This window comes from Betta splendens, chromosome 10 (assembly GCF_900634795.4).
Source record: "Betta splendens chromosome 10, fBetSpl5.4, whole genome shotgun sequence".
NCBI lineage: Eukaryota > Metazoa > Chordata > Actinopteri > Anabantiformes > Osphronemidae > Betta > Betta splendens.
Genome location: NC_040890.2, coordinates 11,797,109 through 11,823,237, shown reverse-complemented (window position 1 = coordinate 11,823,237; position 26,129 = coordinate 11,797,109). Strand labels below are relative to the sequence as shown.

General features: G+C 43.8%; 1 protein-coding gene across 3 annotated transcripts in view; it reads left to right on the top strand.

Annotated features, from left to right (window-relative positions):
- Nucleotides 1-18,219, top strand: part of LOC114863982 (protein diaphanous homolog 1) — a 68,981-nt gene extending 50,762 nt beyond the window's left edge. For all 3 annotated transcript variants that reach the window (XM_055512359.1, XM_055512360.1, XM_055512358.1), the window contains 10 exons: nucleotides 3,681-3,773; nucleotides 3,889-3,983; nucleotides 4,258-4,359; nucleotides 4,681-4,920; nucleotides 5,263-5,392; nucleotides 5,502-5,627; nucleotides 5,763-5,926; nucleotides 6,261-6,387; nucleotides 9,975-10,064; nucleotides 16,065-18,219. In XM_055512359.1, coding sequence (XP_055368334.1) covers nucleotides 3,681-3,773; nucleotides 3,889-3,983; nucleotides 4,258-4,359; nucleotides 4,681-4,920; nucleotides 5,263-5,392; nucleotides 5,502-5,627; nucleotides 5,763-5,926; nucleotides 6,261-6,387; nucleotides 9,975-10,064; nucleotides 16,065-16,246 — 1,349 coding nt within the window. In that variant the 3' untranslated portion in view covers nucleotides 16,247-18,219. The remainder of the gene's footprint in view (nucleotides 1-3,680; nucleotides 3,774-3,888; nucleotides 3,984-4,257; nucleotides 4,360-4,680; nucleotides 4,921-5,262; nucleotides 5,393-5,501; nucleotides 5,628-5,762; nucleotides 5,927-6,260; nucleotides 6,388-9,974; nucleotides 10,065-16,064) is intronic.
- Nucleotides 18,220-26,129: the final 7,910 nt, after the last annotated feature.

Here is a 26,129-nt window from a genome sequence, read left to right as displayed (position 1 = left end):
GTCTCTTTACGGCTTTCTATTTGGAGCAACCTCAGCAATGTTCTCCCAGTAAGTGCTCACCCTGCAAATATTGGTGTTGAAACTATAAACCCTCTCCTCTATTCCAGTTTAGACAATTTTCCATGTTGGAATGCTGAATGGTAAAAAGTTTGTTTGAAGTCGAACAGAGTTGTGATTTTCTCCTGTCCTGCCACCAGAGGGCGCTTTACCAACATACACACAATAGAGCGTATCATATGAAAGCTTTTAGTGGGTTAAAAATAAACTGTAGTCTTCCATAAGCAGGGAGTGGTGGTGAAAGGATGAATAGGCCACATTAAAGAAAATGAAAAGGCAGGCAACACAGCCTGTGTTGCCTGTGAGAGTACACAAGCTGTTGTTGAGTCAAGGCTGTAGTGTAGTTTAGACTGGTCAGGGTGCGTGTGTTTTCCTCTTTTCCCCTGTTTTCCTAACTTTCTTTTTCTTCCATTTCTTCTTTCTTTGCCTCTCTCCAGGCCTGACTACACATTACCTTCCCTGCACATGTTCTCCTTTTAAGGACAGAGAGAGGAAGGGAATGGGGAGGGGGTGAAGGACACACTCAGCTCTGCTGACTGATAAACAGACTCCTCTTTGTGAAGAAGCAGACAGACACACATGTGCACACTTACATATTGACAGAGACCTGGGTTCCTGGCTTCCCGTGATTCTTCTCCATCCCCCTCATCCCTCTGCTTATTTAGTTCTTTCACACTTAATTATAAACAGAAGACAGAAATGGAAGAACTTAGTTTTTCTTTCCTGACAGACATGTGCATATACACACACACACACCACACACACACACACACGTACACCCCCTTTTCTTTTCCCTCATCATCTCAGTGCCAAGCAGCTGTTGGTAAGTCGAGGGGGGAGGTGTTCCAGGAAAATGGAAGTTTGTGGTTTGTGTGTGTGCGTGTCTGTGTGCCATGTACATATTTTTCAAAGCTGGGGTAGTCGGTTGCTCTCATAAAAGGCTTCTTACTTGTGTGACAGTGAAACAAAAAAGCAGCTGGTGCAATACAATATGGATTTTAAGATTTTGACACTCCAGAGCTGTATTCATATGCACTTGGTTATGTTTTAGTGGATTCTAGTCACACATGTGTGCTCTCCCTCCGTCATCTCCTCTCCTCTCCTCCCCCACAATGACTAAGTGTAACATGGTGCAGTCCTCCATAGCTGCCGCTTGAGGTGCCATCAGCTCATAAATGAAATGAGCTGTGCATGTGGACACCACAGTGCAGCCATTTTACAATCTGCACACCGACCCCATTTTATGAATCAGCTGTGATGTCACCATAACCAAACCTGATTCTATTGGCTGAAGCATAACGTGGCTGTTAAAGCACAGATGCACATTGTACACAGGCTCTCTCTCCCAGCGGCCCTCCATCCCTCTGATACACACACTGACCCAGTGACTTAATGCCATCACTAGTCATATGTCTGACTAACTGGATTGTTTCAGTTTGAGATTATATATTGTTTAGATGTTCATCTCGACTTGTTTTGTTTGTACAGCCATTCACAGGCATTATGTTAATTGTGTAATTATCAATTACTACTATCTCAAAAGAAGTTATTTGATTCTGGGCTTTATCAATTTTTTGTTTTTCCATATCTGTCATAAGGTGTTTATCTGTGGACGTTTGTCACTTCCTTTGTGTTTCTTCCTTACCTTTCAGCTGCAACTGGCTTTGGTTTTGTTAAGAGATATTTGTTGTTTCCTCTCTGGCCCTGTGTGTGCATAATGACCAACATCCTGTGATGGTTTCCTGCTCTCAGTAGGGGCTACAGCTGGAGTGTTGGACAAACAATATTGTTATGGATTCATGGTAGTGATGCACAAAGCTGATTACACTGATTCACAAATCCGGTGCAAAAAAAGGTTCAAACATATGAGGTTTTATCAAGTTGTATACTGCTGAGACAGAAACAATGGGCCTTATTGAAGCCACAGTCCACTGACTGACTTATTTGTGAGTGACTGAAGAAAGAAAGAGATGAAGAGCTCATTATGAGGGCGAGCCTCATGAACAGACTGACTGACCCCTTGCATCATTACGAAGCACTGTTGACTGGATTCATGAAAGAACAGAAGGTTGGATTCATCAGTTATTATCCTTTGGTGTCTGTCTCTCTGTAGAGAATAGTTAGTGGTGTTCTTATTATCATTAATCAAATTGTCACTACCCTGAAAAAAATTAAACGTGGAAAAGAAGTGTGAAATATCTCAAAGTGGAAAGATAAGGTCATGTATAGTGGAGAGAACAGATGTTAGTTAATGTTTAATTACACGGTATTGGCTGTTGGTAGCACTGTTAAAGGTGTAAGTCTTATACATCTCCATCTATAATAGTTAGTGTTTACTGTAGTTTCAGGTGAATTACTTTATTTTAGTCAAAGAGACGCCGAAAAGGCCCTGATCAGGAAGTGGAAGCAGGTAGATGGATAAATTTACCTTGTGTTTTCTGGCTCAGGAGCTCAAAGAGCAGCACCATGCTGTACATGCTGTACCAGTGTTGTTGCTGGCTGTTTTCCAGACAGCGAGTCTTGTTTCCTGTCTGATTTTTACAAAGATGAGGCAAGGACAAGGCCACAGAGACACAAGGGACAAACAGAAGAAACAAGCCAAAAGAGCTCGCGTTCACAGGAGACCAACATCCCCCAATATTATTCATGCTGTTAGAAATATATTATGATTATAAGAAGTCAGTGTTCTTTTGAGCGTTTACATCCGTTTGAATTAACTGTTGCAGTTTGTTTACTTATCAGTAAATATTTAGGTTTCAAGGCTTTGTCTGAAAAAGCAGATCATTTTGTGTTTATCTCTTGATTTAATATCTATTATTGTTTTTATTTTGACCAGCTACAGACACACACTTGTTAAACAGGTCAAGTGCTGTTTGTGAGTTTTGTTAATTACTTTACTGTTACTTTACTCATGACTTAAGCATTTAATCATGTGCTTTCATGCGAAAGCTAAACTGCTTATGAGCGGTTAGATAATATTGTCTAAATACAAGTGAACCTCTCTGACATGCAGCTCTCTGCTGACCTTAGATCTGATGTGCCTGAACGCGTCGGGCTGTTATGTGGCCGGCCCCATCTGTCAGTCCTGATTCTCATTTGGTGCACATTCAGCATGCACACTGACACATCCGTACAGTCGCAGCCATGACCTTGTCAGTGCAAGTTTATGTGAATTGTCTCTGTCAAGTGTGGTTGTGCGCGGCGGAACACGCGGCATATACATGTGTGGAGGCTCGCTGCAACTTTAAATGCCTAACAGCTAGGAAATGTCGGAGCATATTTACCAGGCCCGCACGCATCAGGGACACGCTTCCCCAAGTGTTAAGCCATTTCTAGTGGTTCAGTCTGACCTACGGCTACTGGTGCAATAATCCTAACACCTCCATGACACCAGGCAGTTGGGAGAGAGTGAAAAACTGACGGGCTTGCCACGTCTGTCAGTGTTTGTAGCCCTCACATAGGCCCTCCATCTCTCCCTTAATCAATGTCTTTGTGCATTACCAGTCCCCTTGATTTCCTGATTTCCAACATTATTTACAACCAGAGATGTGATTTCTAAGCGTCTAACGTTTCTTCTTTGCTTCTCTGAATGTTATTTCTTCCATTTTTGTACACTTCTTTAGCTAAAAAGGAACAAGATGATGACAAGATGCAGGCTCAGAAGAAGAAGGTCAAGGAGCTGAAGATTCTTGATTCTAAATCTGCACAGAACCTCTGTAAGTTTGCACGTCTGAAGACCTAATACACCAGAACCAGTGATGCGGCTCTTCAAGTTCCATTATTGAATTCCTGAATTTTAATTAGGACTGTTAATTTTGTTTCGCCATACAGCCATTTTCCTGGGATCGTTCCGTCTCCCTTATGAAGAAATTAAGAACGCCATCCTGCAGGTCAACGAAAAGATTCTCACAGAGTCTATGGTTCAGGTACATACATCTGTTCATGTCTCTGTATATATAGTGATGGCCTGTAAACTGTAATTTTGACATTTCTCCAATGTGACTTGTTAAGTATACCAGTTTCTTTCATATGTATTTATTTGTACAAGTCAAATAACAATTAGCAGGAAAGTAGTGTGTCTTGGAGTTTACAGTTTGATCAACATTAGGTTTGGTGAATTGAGTCTTTGTGTTCTGTTTTAACAAGTTTCTAGTAGCATATGTGCTTGTCATGTGCATTTCCCCTTTTGTTCCTCTATAGAACCTTGTCAAACAGCTTCCAGCACCCGAGCAACTGAGTATTCTGGGAGAAATGAAGGACGAATATGACGACTTAGCTGAATCAGAACAGTTTGGAGTAGTGGTAAGCAGTGACACAGTCAACTTGGTAAAATGACAAATGAGGTTTTGGTTTCTTGCCACATTTCAGAATTGTTTAAAATGTTTTCTTGGTAGAGAAACTAAAATAATGTTACTAAAAGTAACGGTTTTGGTTCTACATTAATGTAAGGATTTTTCTTTTTATGAGTATTGACTGAGTGTTTAAACACAGACTGCTTTGTTCAGCTGTGAAGGATGTAACACACACACACACACACATACACACACACACACACACAAACTATGGGGTAAATGCGGTACCGGGAATGACAGTGATGTCCCACTTCCTGCCTTCTCTCTCCAGATGTCCAGCGTGAAGAAACTGATGCCACGGCTCCAGGCCATCCAATTCAAGCTGCAGTTTGATGAGCAGCTGAACAACATCAAGCCAGATGTGGTCTCTGTGACAGCTGCCTGTGAGGAGCTCAGGAAAAGCCAGACATTTGCCAAGTTGCTGCAGATTATCTTACTTGTTGGAAATTATATGAATTCTGGTTCCCGCAATGGAAGTGCGTTTGGATTCTCCATATCATATTTGTGCAAGGTAAAATAGAACTTAGACATGTTGTACACTTAAGTCACCACTACTGGGTGAAAACACTAGGAAGTCACTTTTATTTTGAAAGTCACTCACTTCATTCCCAGTGTGTGTGAAAAATACAAATAGGTCCTGTAACAGTAAAACTTTCACTAGTTCGTTTTCTGAAATTTTTACAATTCTACCAGCATTTAAGATGCTGTTTGCTATGTTCACACAAAGAAAAGTGAAGCAGTATTGGAACTTTTAAAAAGTTGTACATTTTTGTAAACAGGTGTGAAATGCACTTTTTCATTATCACATCCTAATTTGTGTTAACCACTTTGAATCAATCCTCCTGCTGATCAGCTGCGAGACACCAAGTCTGCTGACCTAAAGCAAACGCTGCTCCACTTCCTTGCTGACTTGTGCCAGGAGCAGTATCCGGAGGTCATGAGCTTTCCAGATGAGCTCATGCATGTGGAAAAGGCCAGCAGAGGTAAATGTGACTTTCAATTGACTTCCCTTTGCGAATAAGTCCTTCGTTTTACTCTATAATCATCAGTATACAGGGTTATGTACTGTTTTGTTCATTATGTCTCCTGCAGTTTCTGCTGAGACAATACAGAAGAACCTTGACCAGATGGGCCGTCAGATCAAGAATCTGCAAACAGATTTAGAAACATTCCCTCCTGCGCAAAGTGACAATGACCTATTTGTGGAGAAGATGTCCATATCCTTTGATCACTAATGTATTTGAAATGCTTGTCTAGAACAGTCCTATCTATTTTATAACACAACTTTATATAGACTATTTAAATCTAATTTTAGTTATTTATAGTTGTGTTCCTTAACACTGTCCCTGCACAGTTTTGTGACCACTGCTCAGGAGCAGTATGAGAAGCTGGATCTAATGCATAAGAACATGGAGAAGGAGTACAATGACCTGGGAGATTACTTTGTCTTTAACTCGAAAAAGATTTCTGTAGAGGAATTCTTTGGAGACCTCAACACCTTCAAAAACATGTTTCAGGTGTGTACGCATTTATGTCAGGGACCAAGTACTGTAGGAGTCTGTTCTCATTCAAAAGACAGACAAAAGTAGCTCACACAAGTACAGACAAAGCAGGAGATGAAAGAGGAACAGATGAAAGGTAAACCAGGAGGCTCTGCACCTGTTTGTATTGAAGTCACTCATATTGTCTTATTTATGCAGTACATTAGCTGTAGATAACTTGTTTTGCAAGTCCTATTGGAAAACTACTATTGTAGGTTTTGTTTAGACACTCTGGCATCTCTCTCTTGAATTGGATTTCACTGTAATCTGCATAGAAACTGATTTTCTTTTTCATTTTTCTCCCGGATAGCAAGCAGTGATGGAGAATCAGAAGAGGAAGGAGGCTGAAGAGAAGCTCAAGAAAGCCAAGCTAGCCAAGGAAAAAGCAGAGAAGGAGAAGGAGGAGAGGCAGAAGAAGAGCAAACTTCTTGACGCAGGTCACAGTTGTAGCTTCATAGCTGACCTTCTGTTTGTGACTGAAAGGAGAAACACTCCACACACCATTTTGTATTTCTTCCAGATTCCAGTTGGGGGCAGTCAGAGTCCATGCATTTTTCAAGTGTGTGTGTGTCTTTGTGTGTGTGTCTGTGACAGACCAACCCATTAGTATTTATAGACCAGAGTTAATCTAATGCTGATGACCTGTGTTTTGAAGCAAGCTATTGACAATGAAGCTCCACAGAAACTGAGGACAAGGCAGATGTCTGCAAGGAACTGTCTGACCTCTTTCCACTGCCCTTCTTGAATGGGAGACTTTTTCCATAGAGAATCTCTAATTCGCTTCATCACCAAAGCATGCTTCTCCCTCTGAGAGATGCTGATGTACTTAAAAAACAGCTTGCAGCATATTGTCCCATGTAACACACACTTTCTCACACTGTCACTCCTGTGCACACAGTTAATACGCAGACACACATTAATGCTCAGGCACTTTTTCCTTCTTCTCTCAGACTGTGACCTAGTTTCTGTACATTCCTTCTCGCTCTGGCTTCACTTGGGTTCTCCTGGGACTCCACAGTTCCACCGTCAACACTTTCAGCAGCCTGAGTGTGTGTGTGTTACAGGATGATGGTGTATTTTTCTTGTGAAACACTTTTATTGGCCAAAATGTGTGTGCCTTTTTTACAAAAAGGTCTTTTCTGGCTCTTCTGCTTGAGCCACATGCACCAGCTGGCTTCTGCTCTCCTCTCTTCCTTTGCTTTTATTCCATGACTCTGTTTTTTTTTTCTTTTTTCCTCCCCCCTGCGTCTGCTGTTCATTTAAAGACACAGCAAGAATCAAGCCTTCATTTTTCACCACACACTTTGAACATTGAGAAAAATATTCCTAATGAAGTAATCAAATGCCATGTTGAGGCCCCAGAGCCATACAATAATGCAACATAATAGTGCTTCAAAGATGTGTGTGCGTGCGTTTGGGTCTTGGAGATCATTTACATACAGGTGGCATATTTGACTGCTCCAGTAGTTGAGCACCCTTTTTTTTAACCTTTATTTAAATCTAGCCACACACAAATCCGGCATCGAACACCTGGTCTTTGTTCAGAATTTGTTTATAACCCTCAGCCTGGATGGCTTTTATACATTGGTTGCTTTCAGCAGCTGCAGTTTTGGGCAGTGACCTTGTTCTAGTTCCCCTTTTTTCTTCCCATATCCCAGCACGCATTCACATACCCTTACTATCTTATGAATTTATTGAATGTGTAAACATCAAACCCCAGTTGCTAGTTAAACAGTGAAAGGTCAGTGTGTGTTTGTGGTATGTGGCCTTGCCATTCCTCTGTCAGACAGACTGACGCTCGCTGACTGAGGACCAACTTTGCGCATGTGCTGAACATGATGTCAGTTACTTTACAGTTCTTGATTGATTTGATCATCTAAATGGCAAGCGACTTTACTCACACTTTTTGGCTCAGCATTCACTGTATTTTACTGCCCCACCCAAGAAAATCCACATCATGATCTGTGCTTTAAATAGGATCTTTGCTCCATTTTGATCTGATAAATAGTGTCTGCACTGTAATGAAAAATCCATTCCTGGCTGCACACAGTCTCTGGACCAATGCCCAGACTGTGTAGCAAGCGTCCTTTCCCTCTTCCTACAGCTAGGTGTCAGTCGAGTCTGTAAAACATTGTGAGGTTATGTGTGCCAAAGGGTGTGTTCTTGTGTATTCAAATATGCGGGTATGGGAACTACCACTAGGAGTGCTCATACTCCACTATAGGAGCGAGTGTGAGGGAGTCCTGTGGGGGAGGGTATGGAACGGAGAGTAGGACAGCAGATGCTGTCTCAGGGATTAGACCGTGTTGCTGTCTCTTTGAAAATTGGGTTAGAGGAGAGGAGAAAGGCCCAGACCGAGAGAGGGAATGAGAAGGGATAAGAGTGTTTAGCCTGATGCCCTACCCCGCGTGAAAGAGGCAAAAGCATGTCACACTAGCACAATGAAAGCTCTACTGTCTTCACTCTTCAACACTGTTTTCCTCCTCATGCTTCTTTCCTCTTTCTGTGCATTTCTTTGTTGCTCCTTACTCTCTTATTGTGTGATCATCCATTAGAGGTGCCATTGCTCCATACAGCACAACACACACTGCTGTGTGTTGGTGGGTGTGTGTATGTGTTTGCATGGGCACATGTGTGTCCAAATCCGATCGGAAAAGACATCTTTAAAAGCTCATGGGCTAATGCTCTTAAACTAATTAATTCCTCTTATGTCCTTACATGAGTCAGGTGTGGAGTGTGTGGATGCTTGTGTTATGCTCAGCCTTAGCTTTTGAGGCCATGACAACAGTTTTTAACAGTTATTAAAGTTAGTTTATAGTTCTCTTGTTAGGTACTAACAAATTATACCAATTCACTTTGATGAAAGAAAGCATACATTCTAGTAACATCCAAAAATGTATTGACCCATATGCACAGCCCTCAGGATATTTAGATTTAAGCTGGAACGTCATGCTTCTCATTTTCACACAGCCAGGCCATTGTGTGGCCTCTCTGGTGTCTCTAGTACTATTTACAAATAGGTCTGTGTGTATGGATGCTCCCACCAGTGGTTTAAGACGACCTTGTGATTATTGCAAATGGAAATGGGCCAGATGTGTTTCCCCGAAGGGAAGAAAACAAGGCCCACAACAGTTTGTGCAGTTCTAGAATTTGGACATTGAGGGGTGTATGTGAGCTTTGCAAGACTCTGGGAAGGCGTACGAGACTTTCTCTAAGTGACGGGCAAGACCATCTGCTGCATGGCTTACTGCAGGATTAAAGTGTGTGTATGTGTGTGTGTGTGTGTGTGTGGGGGGGGTTGGGAGGTCACAACAAAAACCTTTAACCCCCAACCCCACTGACCCACTGTCCTGTTTTCCAGACGTGTGTGTGTGTGTGTGTGTGTGTGTGTGTGTGTGTGTGTGTGTGTGTGTGTGTGTGTGTGTGTGTGTGTGTGTGTGTGTGTGTGTGTGTGTGTGTGTGTGTGTGTGTGTGTGTGTGTGTGTGTGTGTTGAAGTTCACATACAGATAATTAAAACCATCTTGCCCACCACCCCCCGCCTAATGCAAAAGTACTGAAGCTACTCCAGACACATTAAACTACAGTATGTAGAAGATGTAAACACATACAAGCTTAGATACGATAACACCGCAATGGCCTGTTTGACTTGTTTGGGGTAACAATTACCTGTTCATCCTGTAGTACTGTAATATGGATGGAAGTGTGTCACAGAGGTTGCATCTCTGTGCAGTGTGGTGCGAGAGCATTGACAGGAGCCAAACTAGGTCACAGCCTATCTAGGTTAATGTAGCTACTTTGCCAGCAAGGCCTCATGGCTGTTAAATTACCCCTCTGCCCACGTGGTGGTTGGCATGTGTAAGAGAACCAGAAGCAGGCAAAACCTCCAATAACTGCTGGTAATGGCTGTTTAACACCCATTTAATTAATCCATAGTTTTAACCTAAAGTTTATTGCTTATCTCAGTTGTGAAGTACGTGTTTCTTGATGCGATGCTGACATCATGTTTTTATTCTGTATTTACAGAGGATGATGAAACTGGCATCATGGACGGCCTGTTGGAGGCCCTGCAGTCTGGAGCTGCATTCAGAAGAAAGAGAGGGCCTCGACAAGCAGGTAAACATATACATTTCCTTCCTTCTCCCCAGCTCTTTCTGTCAACGCACAACAACAGATTTGTTTGTGCTCCCCTCTGCCTTTGCCATCTGTTGCTCCGAGACTGTGGATTGCGGTCGCATTTTCTGGCCACTCCTGGGGAGAGGGGTGAGCCAATTCCACCAATGACTGGCACAACAACAAAAGAAGAGGGAGGGTGGGTGTGGGCAGCAATATGATGAGGGTGTGGCTGCAGAATAGGAAAATGTAAGAGTAGGACTGTAGCACCAAGGAAGGAAAACCAGTGTGTGGGTAGAATGTTTAGACAAGTCAAATCACTGCTGGTCAGTAGCCGACTGAAGTTTGAGGAAAACAAGAATCATTCAGGTCCCACTGAAGCTTGCTGTAAATGTTTTGGTTCAGATAAAGTTAGTAGCTTTATCTTCTGTCTAGTAAATTATACCATAGCATGTGCCCAATAATAGCTACACATTCTAAATCTCAATTTGATGCAAAGTATGAAATTAGGAATCTAATCATACTGAGATTAACACCTGTTTTATACAGTTTTATTGTTTTGATATGCAATGAATCTATGATGTGAACATCGTTAGCATTTTGTACTTGACACTGTTTTTCTCATCAGTGGTCCAACCAAGTTCATCGTGTGTGTGTGGGAACGTGCTCTAAGCTAAATTCCAGCATGTGCTGATTTTCATTCAGACCATGTTCAGTTTAAGCTCACATAGAGAGCAGGGTGTTCTAGCTCCTCACTCTGCTGCCTGTCCCAGTAGTTGTTTTTCCATGTGTATTCTCATTTTTTTTATTTTATACATGGCGGATTTTGTGTATATTATGGTCTGGTAGACCGTTCCGATATAGACGAGACAATGTGAGTTGTTAACACCCTAACTTTGTAACACGATTCCTAGTGTTTGGAAACTTGTGCCCATTAACTGGGAGAGACTGTGCTTGTGTGTCTATGCGCATGCACTTGTGTGGGTTGAGAGAGCATTCACACATAAGAACGGTTGGGAAAGAGTGTGTGCAACCCAATCCCTTCCTCAATAGAAGCCAGATGTGAAAGGGTGCTGTAAAGTGGAAACGCTCAGAGCCAGGGGGTAGACTCTGCTGTTTTCTTTCATTCGCTTTCGTTTGCATGCTGTCCAGTAAAACTGTGCTCACTGTATGCTCCGTGGTAGACAGTGACTAAAACAGCAGCAAACTGTCTTCAGTTAAAAGTATCCCAGGGTCTTCACCACCAAACTGACGAAGAAGCCGTGAAGGGAATTGGAGACAGAAGAGGGAGTTGGGATGGAGCTCTCTAAGAGTGGGGCCCACTTCAGGGCCCAGTCAGCCACCCATAATACTTTTGGCCTCTTCGCACTCTTAACAGGAAATACCTGACTGTGCTTATGAGAGAGAGAGGGAGATTGGAGAGAGCAAGCCTTCCTCCTCTCACTGTAGGAGTAGGAAAATATAAGTGGCTGTATCAAATCTCAGTGCCTTTTCTCCCTCTCCATTTCTGTTTTTTCTTTTGGCCAGGTTCAAGCTTTGCATGGCTGATTTGTAGGTTGTCTGTGTTCATAGCGACGTCAGCTTTGTTCGGAGTTCATAAAGGCTGCACTTCTCCAGTTACGCACTTCGCTTTCTCCCACACAATAGCAGGGTGTCTTTGATGTTGAGTGTGTGTGCGTGCGCGCACATGTTTGATTGATTGGGTGAGTCAGAGGTCTTAATTTAGTGGAGCTGGAGTAGGAGGCGGCACATCCTGACTCTGGCTTCACCGATACATATCTGGCACCAGTGGGGCCTCAGGATGCCCACATTAGCAGGATAAAGACACTAGAAAGCACCTTCCAGCTCATCTAGACTAAACGGTGTAATATGTTCAGTGTCTTTTTGGTGCAACCCGCACGAGACAGCATGTAACATTCAGCAGGTTATCTCCTAAATGCCAGTTCAGTTTGTTCACTTGAGAGCAGAACGCAGCTCAAGGATGATGATATGAAATGTCCTCATGTCCCAGAAGTAAAGACATGCATGAGACTCAAGGGCTTTGATTGTACAAACATTTTTCCCTTGAGATGCAGTGTTGTCACATATCACGGTAACAGATAATTAGGGTAAACAGACTGATAAATACTGTATTTGTGAGATGCTTGTGTGCTGCAGGGCAAGCTCAGTTTTAGACACTAGGTTTCCAAATAAACAAAGGTACAACAGTCTCTGTTACCATGTCTTCAGTGTGCTTCTACTCGGGAGCTTATGATTTAGCAGTGTTTATATGTCTATATTTGCATGGAGCACTCATGCAAGTCATGCTTAGTTAAACGAATTACAATCAAATGGTTTAAGTTTTCCTTATTGAGTCTTTTTTATGTTTGTTGTGTATCTCCTTTGCAGTTAATTGTAATAGTACAGTAGTTGTAGTTTTGTGTAGGAAACCTCTTAACAAGTCACATTGCACCCAAGAACATCTTGTAGGTGGTGCTACGTCAAGTAAAGTCACACATTATACAAAGGAACATACATTCACACAGTTTTTACTTCATCACTTTGTTTAGAGTTTGTCATCACGTTTGCATGTAGGAGTCTGCACTACATGAGCATTCCTTTGTGTTTCACTCCTCCTCCAGCTGTGGTGGCTGCAAACGACGTGGCTTTAAACGATAACTGGGCTCCTATAGAGTGTGTCGTCATGCCCATTGTGTCACAGCGGCGTGGCTGAATGCAGAGCCACGAGGCGTCTGAGGTTATCTACCCCCTCACCTCTGCCCATTCAGCTCTCCCTGTGTGTTTGTGTTGGTTGCATAGAACAGGGAGGCTCCTTGGGGTACCCGCAGCTGTCTGCCCTCCATCTGTCTGCCCTCCCATTAAGCACATGCACATAAAACACACACACCAGATGCTCCCCTGCCAATACAATGACACATCCACTGCTGCATACCAATACAGCCACATTACGTTCCACAGCACAGATAACCTTGCATAGTTTTTCAGATGCTATCATTCACCAGACTCTGTGTTAGATAGTAGTTATGGTGTCTCAGTGTCAATATGTATCAATGTAGCTGTGATGTATATCTCTAAAGCACTTTAAAAGAACGTGTGTGTAGATGAATGATGTGTCTAAACACTCACTATGGACCCATCTGCTGGGTCATGACCCTTTTTAGAACAGCCAATCAGAGTAGTAACTAGTTAACAAAGCACCAATCACAACACAGACACTGAGATAAAGACGGTGGCAACAACAGAGGCACACGCTGTCTCTGCAGACGGTCTGCTCCTCCGCAAAAGAAACACAGAAGCAAATACCAGCCACTCATCAATCAAGCCATTACTTATTGACACTGTCATAGGAGTACGACAAAGGCCGGAACTAGCGAAGCCCGTGCTGTCACACTCAGTGCATGCCTCTACACAAACACCAGCCAGCGGTGATGCTACATGACGTCACTATTTCCCACAGTCCTCTGGTGCAGGAGAGAAGTGTGCTACGCTCTGTCGCCTGAGGAGGGCGATATGATCCTCCTAAATAATCAAACATGGATGCAGGCTGCGTCTGCAAACATGTTAATGCTATTCATAGCCGTTACCTTGTGCTACTGCTTAGTATAGGAGTATAGAGAAGGCTGCATGACACATTCAGCTGGTGGGGGTTGTATTCACTATCCACTCCAAGCAAACTGTTGTTACTCTCACTATGTCTCTTGTTTTGCTGTATTCTCCACTTTGAGTGGCGGCGCGCACACATACTGTACAACAAAGCATTCTTTTGCTCATCAGGCAGTCATTATTGAGTCCCCTGGAGTGTAATGTGTTGCAGATGATCTTTTCACTACAGTCTTTGTGCCACTGATTGCCCCTCAGTGTGCAAGAACACTCATTCAATCTCATGCCCAGCAGTAAACAGGCCTAAAACTGGTCTTTGTTGTGAGTCTCATTTCCTACTGCAGTAAGTATCAGGCGTGGTGCCAAGTGCATGGATCATTTAGTCAACATCAGAGCTGCTCTGAATATGGCATCCATGCTGAGAGTTTCCTGTGTTTTTATGGCCACGTGGTGCTGTTGGAGTGCAGCGGTTGTGTGTGACAATATGGTTAATAATCAAAAGTCAGCTTTTTTTATTTTCTCTGGTGTGAGACACGTCCTTCCACAGCTGCATTGGAGATTTAACAACAGGCTGTGTTCAACTCTGCGTGACAAACTGAGCTATATATAAAATAACTGGTTCCCAGCAAATACACAAATGACTCACGTGTGTGCGTTCTGCTGCTGGACACGAAACAAAAGAATAAATGTGTTTAGACTGATTAATCAAACCTGAGGTACATCTGGTGTGCCGAGTCAAGCTTGGCTCTGTCTTTGTAAGCTGATATTTGCTGGTCGAGTTCCTGCATTTTAACTAAATTCATATACAGAGGATAATGTCAGAATTTTCCCCTCGCTGCTTTAATCTGCAGGTTCCTGCCTAAATTAATCTCTTTCCCCATGCTGCCTCCAGTGCAAGTCTGTGCTGCTGACTTTTATCCTGTTCTGTCTTCCTCCTCAAGAGGGAGTGGAGGAGGATGAGAGAGGAGAGGAGCCGGGTTGACAGCCTTTCAAGAGCTTTTCACTGCGGGTTGGGTTTTGTAGCACGCGCGCCGCACATTTTTAGGGAATAACACCTACGCTGACAGACGTACTTAGTTTCTGGGTCATTTGTATAATTTTGGACTCAATGTTTGAGTGAGGGGAAAAATGCATTGGAAAATGCAGAGATTGAGGTTGTATGCGGGAACAGATGAGGCCATGCGTCTGTCGGGGGAGTTTGAGAGGTGATAATTTGACACCTCAGCTGTCTGCGCAGATTGGAGCCGCTGAGGTTCACAAAGAACACAACTTAACTGTGCTCATGACCTTAAATCTCTAAATCCTCCTTCTCCTCTTTCTTCCCAGACTCAATTGTGTCTTTGTCACAGCTGGTTCTGGAGCCCTGTTCGGTAACTTGTGTGATTATGTGTTCCACCAGAACCATGTGACGATTCCTGTTGTGTTGTTTGCGTTGCCATGGTTCATTTGCATGTTTTTCTATTTTGCATCATAACATTGCTTTATGGTTTTTTGTCCTCTCATAGGGACATTTTGCATCAACATGTTTTCATGAAAACAAACATGCCCTGTTGTGTTAACGACATGCATGAAGTCCTTCGAGGACTGCTGAGTTCTAGACAAACATAAAATAACAGCAAATACATTCTCCCACTGACCTATATAATTCAAAATGGCCGTTGTTGCACAGCTGCCCTCCCATGCAGCAGAACAGAGAGTGTTAAAGTCTAGGGAAGGAGAGATAACGCAAGCGGCTGCTGCTGCTGCTGCTGGTTTGTGTGGGCGCAGAGGAAGGAAAATAACATGGTGATCAGGTAGAAGAATAAAAGCGACAGTATCCTGAGGACACAATCTGTCACACTCTTGTCCTGTTTCTCTCTCCATCCCTGTGCAAGCCTTATCTCTCCTCACTGCTGTCACTGTTCCTTACTCCTCGCAGCACATTTCTCCTTTAACTCTCCGTCTCCATCCATGTCTCATTTTCATCCCTGTTTTTTTATATACTGTGTATTTATACATATGTTTTCACAGCGTGATTCATCCTGCTCTTCGTCCTATAACCTTTGCCTCCCTCATGGCTTTTACACAGTCACCATCTTCATCAGTCTCACTTTGACCTTCTCTAAATGTTTCTTCTCCACATACACATACTGTAAGATCCCACATTTTCTTAAGGAAATGCATGTGTGTAAAAGTAAAACATTGAAATGACTGTTTTACTGATCTTTCTTCCACACACTGGTTTGTGTGTAAGTGCAGCCAGTGTGATTGATTTGTATTGGATATGTGAACTTTGGTTGCTGATGTGGTGTTACATGAGATCTTATGGCATGTGGTGTCATCTATTTACAGTTTGAACGTATGACATCTGAGACAACGTCTACATTATTATTTTGGTTTAAATCGTGTCTTTCTCCTCCTCAGCCAACCATCGAAAAGCTGGTCATGCAGTAACCAACATCCTGGCCAGAGAGCTGATGCAGGAGGACACACCTTCAAGTAAATTGCCTGCAAAGAAGAAAAAGGCAGAAGAGAAGGAGGATCCTATATTAGAAGGAGCTGAGTCATTAGACGAATTACTGGAGGCTTCCCTTCGGTCCAATTAAGCAGTTTAAGTTTTTTTTTTTTTTTTTTTTTTTTTTTTTTGTTTGTTTTTTTTACCTACAGGATTATTGATATCAAAAGCACAGATATATTTCTTAATCATTCCAGGGGCCAACATCAGCCTGAGATTAGTTTGCTGGAAAAGGCCTGTGATTGTTCCCACCCCTGTGTTCCAGCCACCCTCTTTTAGGATAGCATGGACTGTGTCTTCTGGGAGGACGCGGAGGGTCAGAGGATGAAAGCGGGCGGTCACCTCAACTCCTTTTTGTCAACTGTTGAATTGTTGCCAATGTTACACAAATGATTTTGCTTTCTTCAGCATGTGCACATATCTGTTATTATTCTGTCTTGTTTTTTCTCTTTATTTCGATTGATTCGAGTGTCGTCAAAGGGCATCGAGAGCATATCCAAAGACTTACTGTACTCAGGAGGGAGATTTCCAGATCTGAAATTTAGACTTGTGATGTTTAGAATTCGGCGCATCCTGCAGACGCTTCATGGGGTTTTAAACCCTTGTTCACTTTGGTGTTTCTTCACGTTGATTTTTAACATATGTAACACACTGCTTTGTAATTGTGATACACTGCATGTCACTGTTTGCCCTTTTGTGCCAACCAGCAGAAATCCTGTCTCATCCTTTCACTTCTACTGTATGTCTTGTCCAATCACACTTTGCACTGGGGTGAGTGTGTAGAACAGTCCAACAACAGTTCTCACCTGAGGGTTTCAATGTGTTTCTGCTTTTTTTATTCTATTCCTTTTCACTGTGCATAAGTTGAATTCCACATATAAATGGGCATAATTTATAAAAACTTAGGAGTTAGTCACAATTTATATATGCTTTCATCAATAAACTGTAGAAGGTTCAGTCAGCCAAAAAAAACAAAACAAAACAAAAAAAGGCTGTTTTCATGCAAACTTGGCTCAAGCAGTTCACATGCCTGTGTGTTTGTGTGTATGAATGTGTGTGAGTGAAGGAGGCGATCTATATTTAGCTTTGCGTGCACAACTGGATCCCTGCATGTGTGTGTGTGTGTGTTGCCATCTGTAATTACTGCACGGTACCGGCCGTGCTGTCATAAATGCTCGGGTTTCAGAAATAGCGTTGTGGTCTTTCTGCTGAGGATATTATAGCACACTGGAAAACGGCCCAAAACTGCTGAGACAAGTATGTGTGTGTTTTCGTTTGTTCGCCCACTTTCTCTACGCCGAGCTGCAACTGCAGTTCACGAATGTCTGGCATTGCTTCTGTTTGCAATTAGTAGCCATCAGCGTAGATGTTGCCATGAAGTTGTGTAATAAGCTGACAGAAAAACCCTAGACACGATGTCAGCTGCTCCTCGCAACATTCATACCTATGCAATCGTAATACTGTAGCGTGCACTCGAGCCCCGATACCCAGCCAGTCTCAGGGTGGAAAAAGTGTGCTTGTGATGTAGGGAAATCTTTACAGCTCCAAATGTTACATGTCAGAAATCCCAAAACTGTTTTTGTTCTCCACACCAGCAATTACATGACATGAAAAGTTATGTGTTTATCTAAAGAAACTGGCACTTAACATAAGAAGAAATGATGTTCTTCCAAAAACCAAGTGCTGGTACGGCGACACTGAGAATAATTACTGTAGGTGCCTAAGCCCATGGACTACTGCCCTTGCTTGCAAGCCCAACATACATCGTGGTTATATTACATGACTGATGCCAGGAGTGAACCAGATACTGGAAAGTTGCTGTTAGGAAATGACAGAACATCACTGGAATATGTGTTGTTTTTCTAAGCGGAGTCAGGTTTTGTTCAATTTTTTAAAGAGGTTGTTTTCTAATTGCATTTTTACGGTTCATTATTTTAACATATTTGTGTGGAGACGATATATTTTTGTTTTTGTTTTTCCTGCGAATGCTACATGTGTACAGAATAATGCACTTAGTTATTCTGTTTGCTACACAGATCCATTAAAATGTCTTGAGTACTTTAACTGTGATCGGCTCAGTCCTTGGCCATGTCGGGTTTTACATAACGTGCTAAAAGCACATCATCATCATCATCATCATCTGTTGACGTGTTAATATGAAAGCATGTGCGTCAGCCTAGATCAGCTAGAATCCTCTGCCAAAGTAAACTCCTCACTTCTCTTTTCTTCTCCCTCTTTCTCCATCATGTAAACACAGATTGCACAGCTCTCAGGCTTCCTCTGGCCAATGGCATTCAAATCATGCTTTTGCATGTGTCGCTCGTACAGAAGGTCTAGTTGTTTTTATGTATATTGCTGGAGTTTCCAGACCTTTTGCAACACTGATTGTCAGTGTTCAGCATGTTCCTTCACTGGGACCTTTTAAACTGTGTTATTTGTGTGAAAGACACTGAGGACGTTGGGTGCGTGTTGTTTTCAGTCATGTCTCCTCGCTCCATCACTGTTGCTTAATGATGTTTTTTTCTGCACCATAACAATATATGGAAAACCTCAACAATCTGTCCTGAGTTTGCGGTTTCATTTAGTTTAAACCAATGTGCATCAAACATTTTATTAAATTTGATTTTTTATTAGATTTGTTTTGATTGATAGTGACCATATTAGGTGCTATGACTCAAAAGTGTCCCACTAATTTAGCATCTAACACTGGATCAGTTTACAGTTCAGAGGCAATACAGCAGAGCTCCTGGAGGTGACATTACCCAGAATGCAACTTAACTCGCAAACACCTGCTCAGCTATCCAAAGTTACTATGCTAGTGGCTAGTAGCAGATAATGTAATAGACACTCTATGAAGCTAAGCTGCACTAACTTACAGTAACTTTAGTCAAAGCTACTGTTGCTTGTGATCAGACTACAGTCACAGGAAGCACATGTGTCTTTAGTCAGCGACTATTAGCCTGTCTCAGAATGTCTCTAAAATAAGTCAGGATAAGTCATAACCTCCACTCCCCTCCTCCCTGTTGCATGGTGGTCATCGTAGTCAGTGCTCAGGAATACGCATCCGTGTCACTGGCTGCAGGCCTGGAAAAAATATGTCTGGACTTTCCCTCAACTTTCTGCAGCGAGGTGAGTTATTTCCTCTCCTTGGTCGTGTGTGTGTCTCTTTCTCTCTCTCTCTCTCTCCCCCCCCCCCCCCCCCCCCCCCCCCCCCCCCCCCCCCCCCCCCCCCCTCTGGTGTGCTCAGACTTTGCATCTGCTTTTTATTGCAACCGGAAGGTGTACCACATCAGTCATGGCCTTTCCTCTCTGACACTGCATGGCTTTGGTTAATGCGTGTGTCAAGTGAATGCAGTTCTGTTCTTCCAGGCTGTAAGTCAGTCCACTGTTAGCAAACCGTTTCCATATCAATCACTGAGGCCGGTCAGTCTGGAGGTTTATTTGGCAATGAAACTTTCCAGGTGGATAATATATAAGCATAGTTCCTACCTGTCTCCCAGGCTACTTAACCACACGTGTGCCTCTGTCACTTAAAATGCGTCACCTCATCTCTGACGGCTTTCAAGAAAATAGAGTTCTGTTTTTGGAAGACGTGTCAAACACCTGGAGAATAAGGAGCCGTTCCCACCAGTTCTCCTGTGAGCTGTGCTCTTTAGTGAACTCGAGCTGGTTCTGGCTTCCTTTCACCTCATTAACTGCCTGTTAATTTAACCAGAAAGCCTCCTACTTCCTTTCATCCTTTTACAACCTTGAAACCTGCACACAGGGCAATGAATTTACACCAAAACACTCAAGGTGTAGATCAGTAGATCAAAATATCTGACCATGTTTGCCGATGGCTACACTCACATGCATTCAGTGTGTGTAATACAGTACTTTCTACTAACGCCTTCTTTTTTCACCAGTACCGGAGGATAGAACCGATATTGTTTCCAGACCACGTTAACAAACCTTTGCTTGGACGCTAAAGGAGAAACAGGTGGAATGACTGTCGTGCATGCATTTCCGCCTACAGGAGTAAGTGAAATGCTTGTTAAAGTCATATGCTGGATTCCTATATGGATGTAGATTATTTGGAATATTAAAATTCAGTTTACAAAAATAAAATGTCAAACTGTTTTTTACATCACTATTATAAAGAGCCTTTTTTTCCTCATTTGTTTTTATAGTGTGATCCTGCCCCCCCCCCCCCTCACTACGGCCTTCACAGGAGAACGAGATGAACGTACTGTAGATGGCATTGAAGTGAGCTCAGCAAGCATTACTGCACAATCTCTGTACACATCGAGTCCCTTCAAGAGCACTGATGTTTCTACCAAGGTGGTGTGTGTGGGCTTCCTGCTTTCACAGAGCGAAATCACCTCGGTGCATGCTTTTAGAATATATGCTCCACCTCTTTGAGTGACTTCTTAAAGGACAATTCCTTCAAGGGCTGTTTTCTGAGCGTGTGCTCTGTAGCATCTGATTCTAATAAAGCAGCTATAACAGGCCCGACTGCTGCTGTTCACCAGTGTTTGTGTGTGTGTGTGCGTGTGTGTGTGTGTGTTCCTCATGTTGGCCGTAGAACTGAAGGGCTGCCCTGTGATTATCCCTGTGAGTCATGTTTTGAAAGTTGTAAAAAGAAAAAAAAAGCTACTTTTCAAGAAGCACAAATACATATTTCTATAAAACTACTAAATGCTAACATTTACTTTCTGTTGTTGTCTGTACAGTGTGTTTTCTACACAATATCAACATTACCCTTGATATGAGGAAGCCTCTCAGGAAGTAAACAATTGTTCGTGTGAGCGATATCAATTTTACATGAAAGCCTTTAGGTGTGGGGAATGTTCTAAGAATCATGTTGCATATTTTAAATCTCGAGCAGATTTAGAGTGGAGAGGAAACTAAAGAGGGTTTGAAAGAGGGGGCTTGGGAACGAGGGAGGGACAGCGTAAGTGCTGCTATTAAACAGTGGGGTGGTTGGAGACTGAATGAAATCAAGAACATATAGAGGAGCAGATGAAAAGAAGTTGAGGGATTAAGACAGGGAGGATGGATGGGAGGAAATGTTGGCCACGATGAAGTGATTAGCCGGCAGACAAAACTCCTTTGGATTAAAAAGCTATGGACTTTGTTCACTGTGGGAGCAGCTGAGAGCAGACAGGCGGCTTGTGTTTCATGCGTGTGTGTGATGTGGATCAGCGCCTGCTGTGTGCGCATCCTCTCCTCACCTCCACTCCTTTTCACCCATGACTAGACAGAGATGTTGGGAGAATTCACTGCAGCTACTTGGAGCAATGCAGAAGTTTTGTCTGTGTGAGACATGAACGTGAACAAATGAACTAGAAAAGTCATTTGGATGCTGCATCGGGAAACACGATCTTAGGGATGTTGTTTATTTATTAGGTTGAAGATGGTTTCTTAAGAAGCTCATGTGGGGAATATAGGGTGGATTGTGTTGGGATTAATAGCGATGCCTCATTGCTATGAGACTCAGGACCTCCTGATTCCCAGACTCTCCCAGTGCAAAACTCTGGGAAAACGTGTGTGTGTGTGTGTGTGCCCTTATATGCATGAAGGGGGTCTGCTGGAGGAAAAAGGTCTGGACAAAGAAAGGGGGCAGTATAATTGGCTTTGGCACTGCCAGACGACACAATGACACAGCCATTGATAGTGGAACGAGTTCCCGGGAGCAGTGGACCAATGGATGAGCGGGAGCTTGTTTTTCACAGCGTCTGATTGGCTCGCCGGCGGAGGCCGTCGGTCTCCAGGTAGCAAAGTGAACCTCGCGGCTGACTGCTCCCCCTCCACCTCCTGCAGGAGGGAGTGCGAGACGCGGAGATGTGACCTCATCTGTGCAGAAACAAAACAATAGATTTACATACTGTGAACATGTCATCTGCTCTCCCGTTCTGCATCTCTCCATCCCTTTAGTTCTTTCTCTCCGTCATTCTCAGACACTCCCTGGCTGCGCTCTGCATCCTCTGTGCCAGGCTCCTGAAATAAACGTGTTTCATTTGTCTTTAACTTGGCTGTAGCCTCCACAGCACCTCTCGGTCTCACTTTCTGAGAACTCTGAATTAAAGCCTCGCTTCGTTTGTGTGCGCTGGCCGTTTGTCAGCGTTCCTGCTGCTCACACACAGACATCCCCTGTCGTGGCATTTAAACCCCGGGGAAACCGGGTATGAGCGACTGCTGACGAATGCAGAAGCGCAAGGTCTTTAACTGATGTCTTTGAACGATGGTGCGAGTGCGACTGTGTGCGTGGGGATTTGACTATGCGCTGAAGGCGTGTTGGCGGATTTGTGTGCTCATTTGCGTCGCGCTGAATTTGCCTGCGAGCGATGGCGTGAGCTCCATTCAGCGTCCCTGCGCCGGCCGCCACGTCTTAATGATCGTCCCCTTGATCAGATTACTCGGCCGCTTGTATAACACTCTCCATGTGATACACAATTAGCAGACAATTAACATGGGCCGGCGGGTGTCAACCGATTGGCTGCGCTTTATCGCGGCCGAGTGACATCTCCATCGACGTAGTCCTGAAGAACCAAGGTGCAGCGTGTGTGAGGCCTCGGTGTTGTTGTGTTGCGTGAGCGTGTGTCAGATTTAAGGATGTCCAGCATTCACAGCCGACCTAAGACAACCTAAGCATTAAATCTCATTAAAGAGCAGATGGGGCTTGTGTAAAGAGAATTATCTCAAACGGGCCTTTCTGTGGCTCACGTACCGTCAGAGCGGTGGAGGCCCGCTTTCGTTTGTTTGTCAGACATTTCCTAGCAAAGAGGTAAATCTAGCTTCTTAGTAGACCGTCGACCGTCATGATGAACACGATCCTCGACTCAGTTCACGCACAGATGCACATAAATCCGGCCACCACCCCCTGGTTTTCATATTTGGTCATTTTCTGCTCATAATCCACCATGTTGTGACTCATCCCAGTGGATCATCATCTGTGGGGAAGAATTTCCCCAAAAACACGTGAGAGATTATTTGTGTGTGTGTGTGTGTGTGTGTGTGTGTGTGTGTGTGTGTGTGTGTGTGTGTGTGTGTGTGTGTGTGTGTGTGTGTGTGTGTGTGTGTGTGTGTGTGTGTGTGTGTGTGTGTGTGTGTGTGTGTGTGTGTGAGGACAGAGAGGAGGGTCTGTGCGCTGCGCCGGCTGCACTGAGGCCTGATGCATGCAGCATATTAACCAGCGCCGGGGGTTACACAGCCACATGCGTGACCATAGCGCTGTCTCTTCCCCTGCTCCTGTTTTCTGGAAATCCAACAAAGGATCCTCACATAAGTGAGAGGTTTGGTGTTAAAATGGACAAAGCTCCAACTGCCGGCAGTACAACATTCTGTTCTACTCTTTACATACGTGCTGCGAGGCGTGTGGAGTTTTACGGGGAACCGGTCCCGATGGTGAGCAGCTGTGAGCAGCTTTTAAAGGAAAGTCTTGTGGTGGTTGACGACGGAGCATTGACAATCAGTGGTGATCTGCGGCTGATACTGAGCGGCTGCGGCATCTTTAAAAAGAAAGTAATGACCCCGGCCTTTCAAGCGCAATCAGATAAACATGTGGACGAAGTTTGTTGTAGATTCGAAAGCTGTAACACGACTTTGTCTGTTTGTGCGCTGACGGTGCTTTGCTGTGTTGGAACAGACCACGTTTTGCACAGGGGCACATAAAATGATGGTTTTGTTGTTGGTTGATGATCTTTACTGCATAGTTAAGATCAACTGTGACAAACTACCTTGGCCTTGGGGCATTCTGGACCTCGAGGAAAGATGGGGCATGGTGGTGTAGTAGACAATAACTAATAGCCGTGATGGGGACCAATTAAAGTGATGCTGATATCCACGTGGAAGCCCGTCGGCTGCAGCTGTCTAGACCGGTCAGGCTCTGATCACAAGTGTGTGAACCCCAGTTGTTTACTGAATGGGCATTGGCCAACCAGACTTCTTTTTCTTATTTTTATAGATTTATTTTCATGTAATGGGTTCATTTCTAGTGTGACATAGTGTGTGTGTCCTGTTAAGGGGGGGTCCATCCATAAACACTGATGGAGGTGGGGATGCTGTCAGTCAATTGACCTACATCAGCTGAGTCTGCAGAGGTCTGATTTCCTCTGGGGACAGTAAATTTCTAAAAGTGGCATTTATGTGTCTTCCTGTGTGTGTGTGTGTGTGTGTGTGTGTGTGTGTGTGTGTGTGTGTGTGTGTGTGTGTGTGTGTGTGTGTGTGTGTGTGTGTGTGTCCTATAAAAGGTAGAGGCTCATGTCAAGAGGTGGGGTCAACATGAATACCCACCAACGTGACGTATTGAGTTCAGAGAAAATTTGAACTCATTTTTATCTGAGTGTCGCTGTGCATAGACGCAGACACATTTGTGTTCGTGCTTATATCTGTGTCGTGTTGCCTTCATGTGTCTTCGCTGCACAATGTGCTTATTCTCTGGGACCAGTTGCTTCACCCTGGTTTTTCTTTGTGTATCTATCTATTCAAATATCACCTGGTGCCTGCTAGTGTGATCAGCATTTTATTAGGTTTACACGATTAATAATGAATCCATGCATTTGCCGAAACATCAGCCTTTAAGTGTAAAACATCAGAGCGTCACCTTAAAACCGGATGATTGATAGGAAACCAAAGAACAAAACCGAGAAAGACAGACTCACACTTCCACGACCACCCAACCCCCAAAATGCTCAGACTCATACTGGAGTCAATGACATCACTTTTTTGCTTGGTAACCATGGTTACACTTATCGTCTACCGGCAAAAATCAGCATCCGTGTGACTTTTGCATGATTTTTCTTCTCGCCCCTCCCTTCCTGTCTCCCCTTCTTCCCTCACATGTCTCTCTCATCTCGCTCACCTTTGTTTCCTTCATCGTTTTTAGTTTAGTTTCCTGTTTTTTCTAACTGCTCCTTGTCTGTTTCCTTCTGTCTTTCATGTCCACCTCATCTATTTCCTGCCATTTGTTCTGGTATTAGCAGAGAGAGCAATAGACGTAGTTGACCTATATATTTGAAAGACACAGATGTGATTATGCAGCTGCAGTAAAATGCATTTTCAACAGTTCACATTAGCCACGGTAGACGATATTCAGTCAAGCATGAAATGATGGTCACTCGACGGGCGATGGGAAAAGATCAGGGCCGTAAACAATGGCCGAGCTGAGAGGGTGGGACTTTTACAGGGGGACAGTAAATGCAGCATGAGTCATAGCGCTATACCATAAGAGAGGACAGAGGAGTCAAATGCTCCATTTAACGTCTCGTCCATCGAAATGAAAGGGCAGAGAAACTGCGATGTACAGTTCACAGAATGCTGCTCCAGACGCCGCAGATGTAAAGGACATGTGGCCGGTTCACGCCATCCATTTCATAGGACTAGACATGTTGGGTGGGGGGTGTAACAGGAGAATTAGAAGCCATTGTGAAGCTGTATTATGGTAAGCAGCTTACAGTCTGTGCCAGGCTGCTTCTTTATGGGGGGGGGCAAAGAGGTGACACAGAGGAAGAGACCAGGAGGAAGCCAGATCATAAAGGAAAGATGACACGGATAATTTTCTTTTTATTATTCGTGTTGTTTCCTCTGCTTTTCCCACCTTCACTTCCTCCTGTCTCACATCCCAGTGATCTCCTCCCCCGCGATGCTCACGTCTCCCCCTTTTGCCGCATGTTACCAGGGAGGTAATCACCGCTGCCATAGCCCCCTACCTCTCAACGGAGATGAAAAAAGGAGAGGAGGGGAGGAAGCGGATGGCGGGCGTTGCCATGGAAACTGAGAGTCTGATGCCGACGGACATCATCTGATGTTGCATGGTGCATGCACATGAATATTTGAGCTTTATGGACACAGACAGAGAAAAAAGCAAGACCAACTGCACTGTGGACCTCCGCTGCCATCTCAGATGGAAACACAGAGAGGGACGGGAAAAGGAAGGATGGAGGAAAGGCGGGGTCACAAAGAGACCGACAGACCACCATTTTATCTAGGGCACA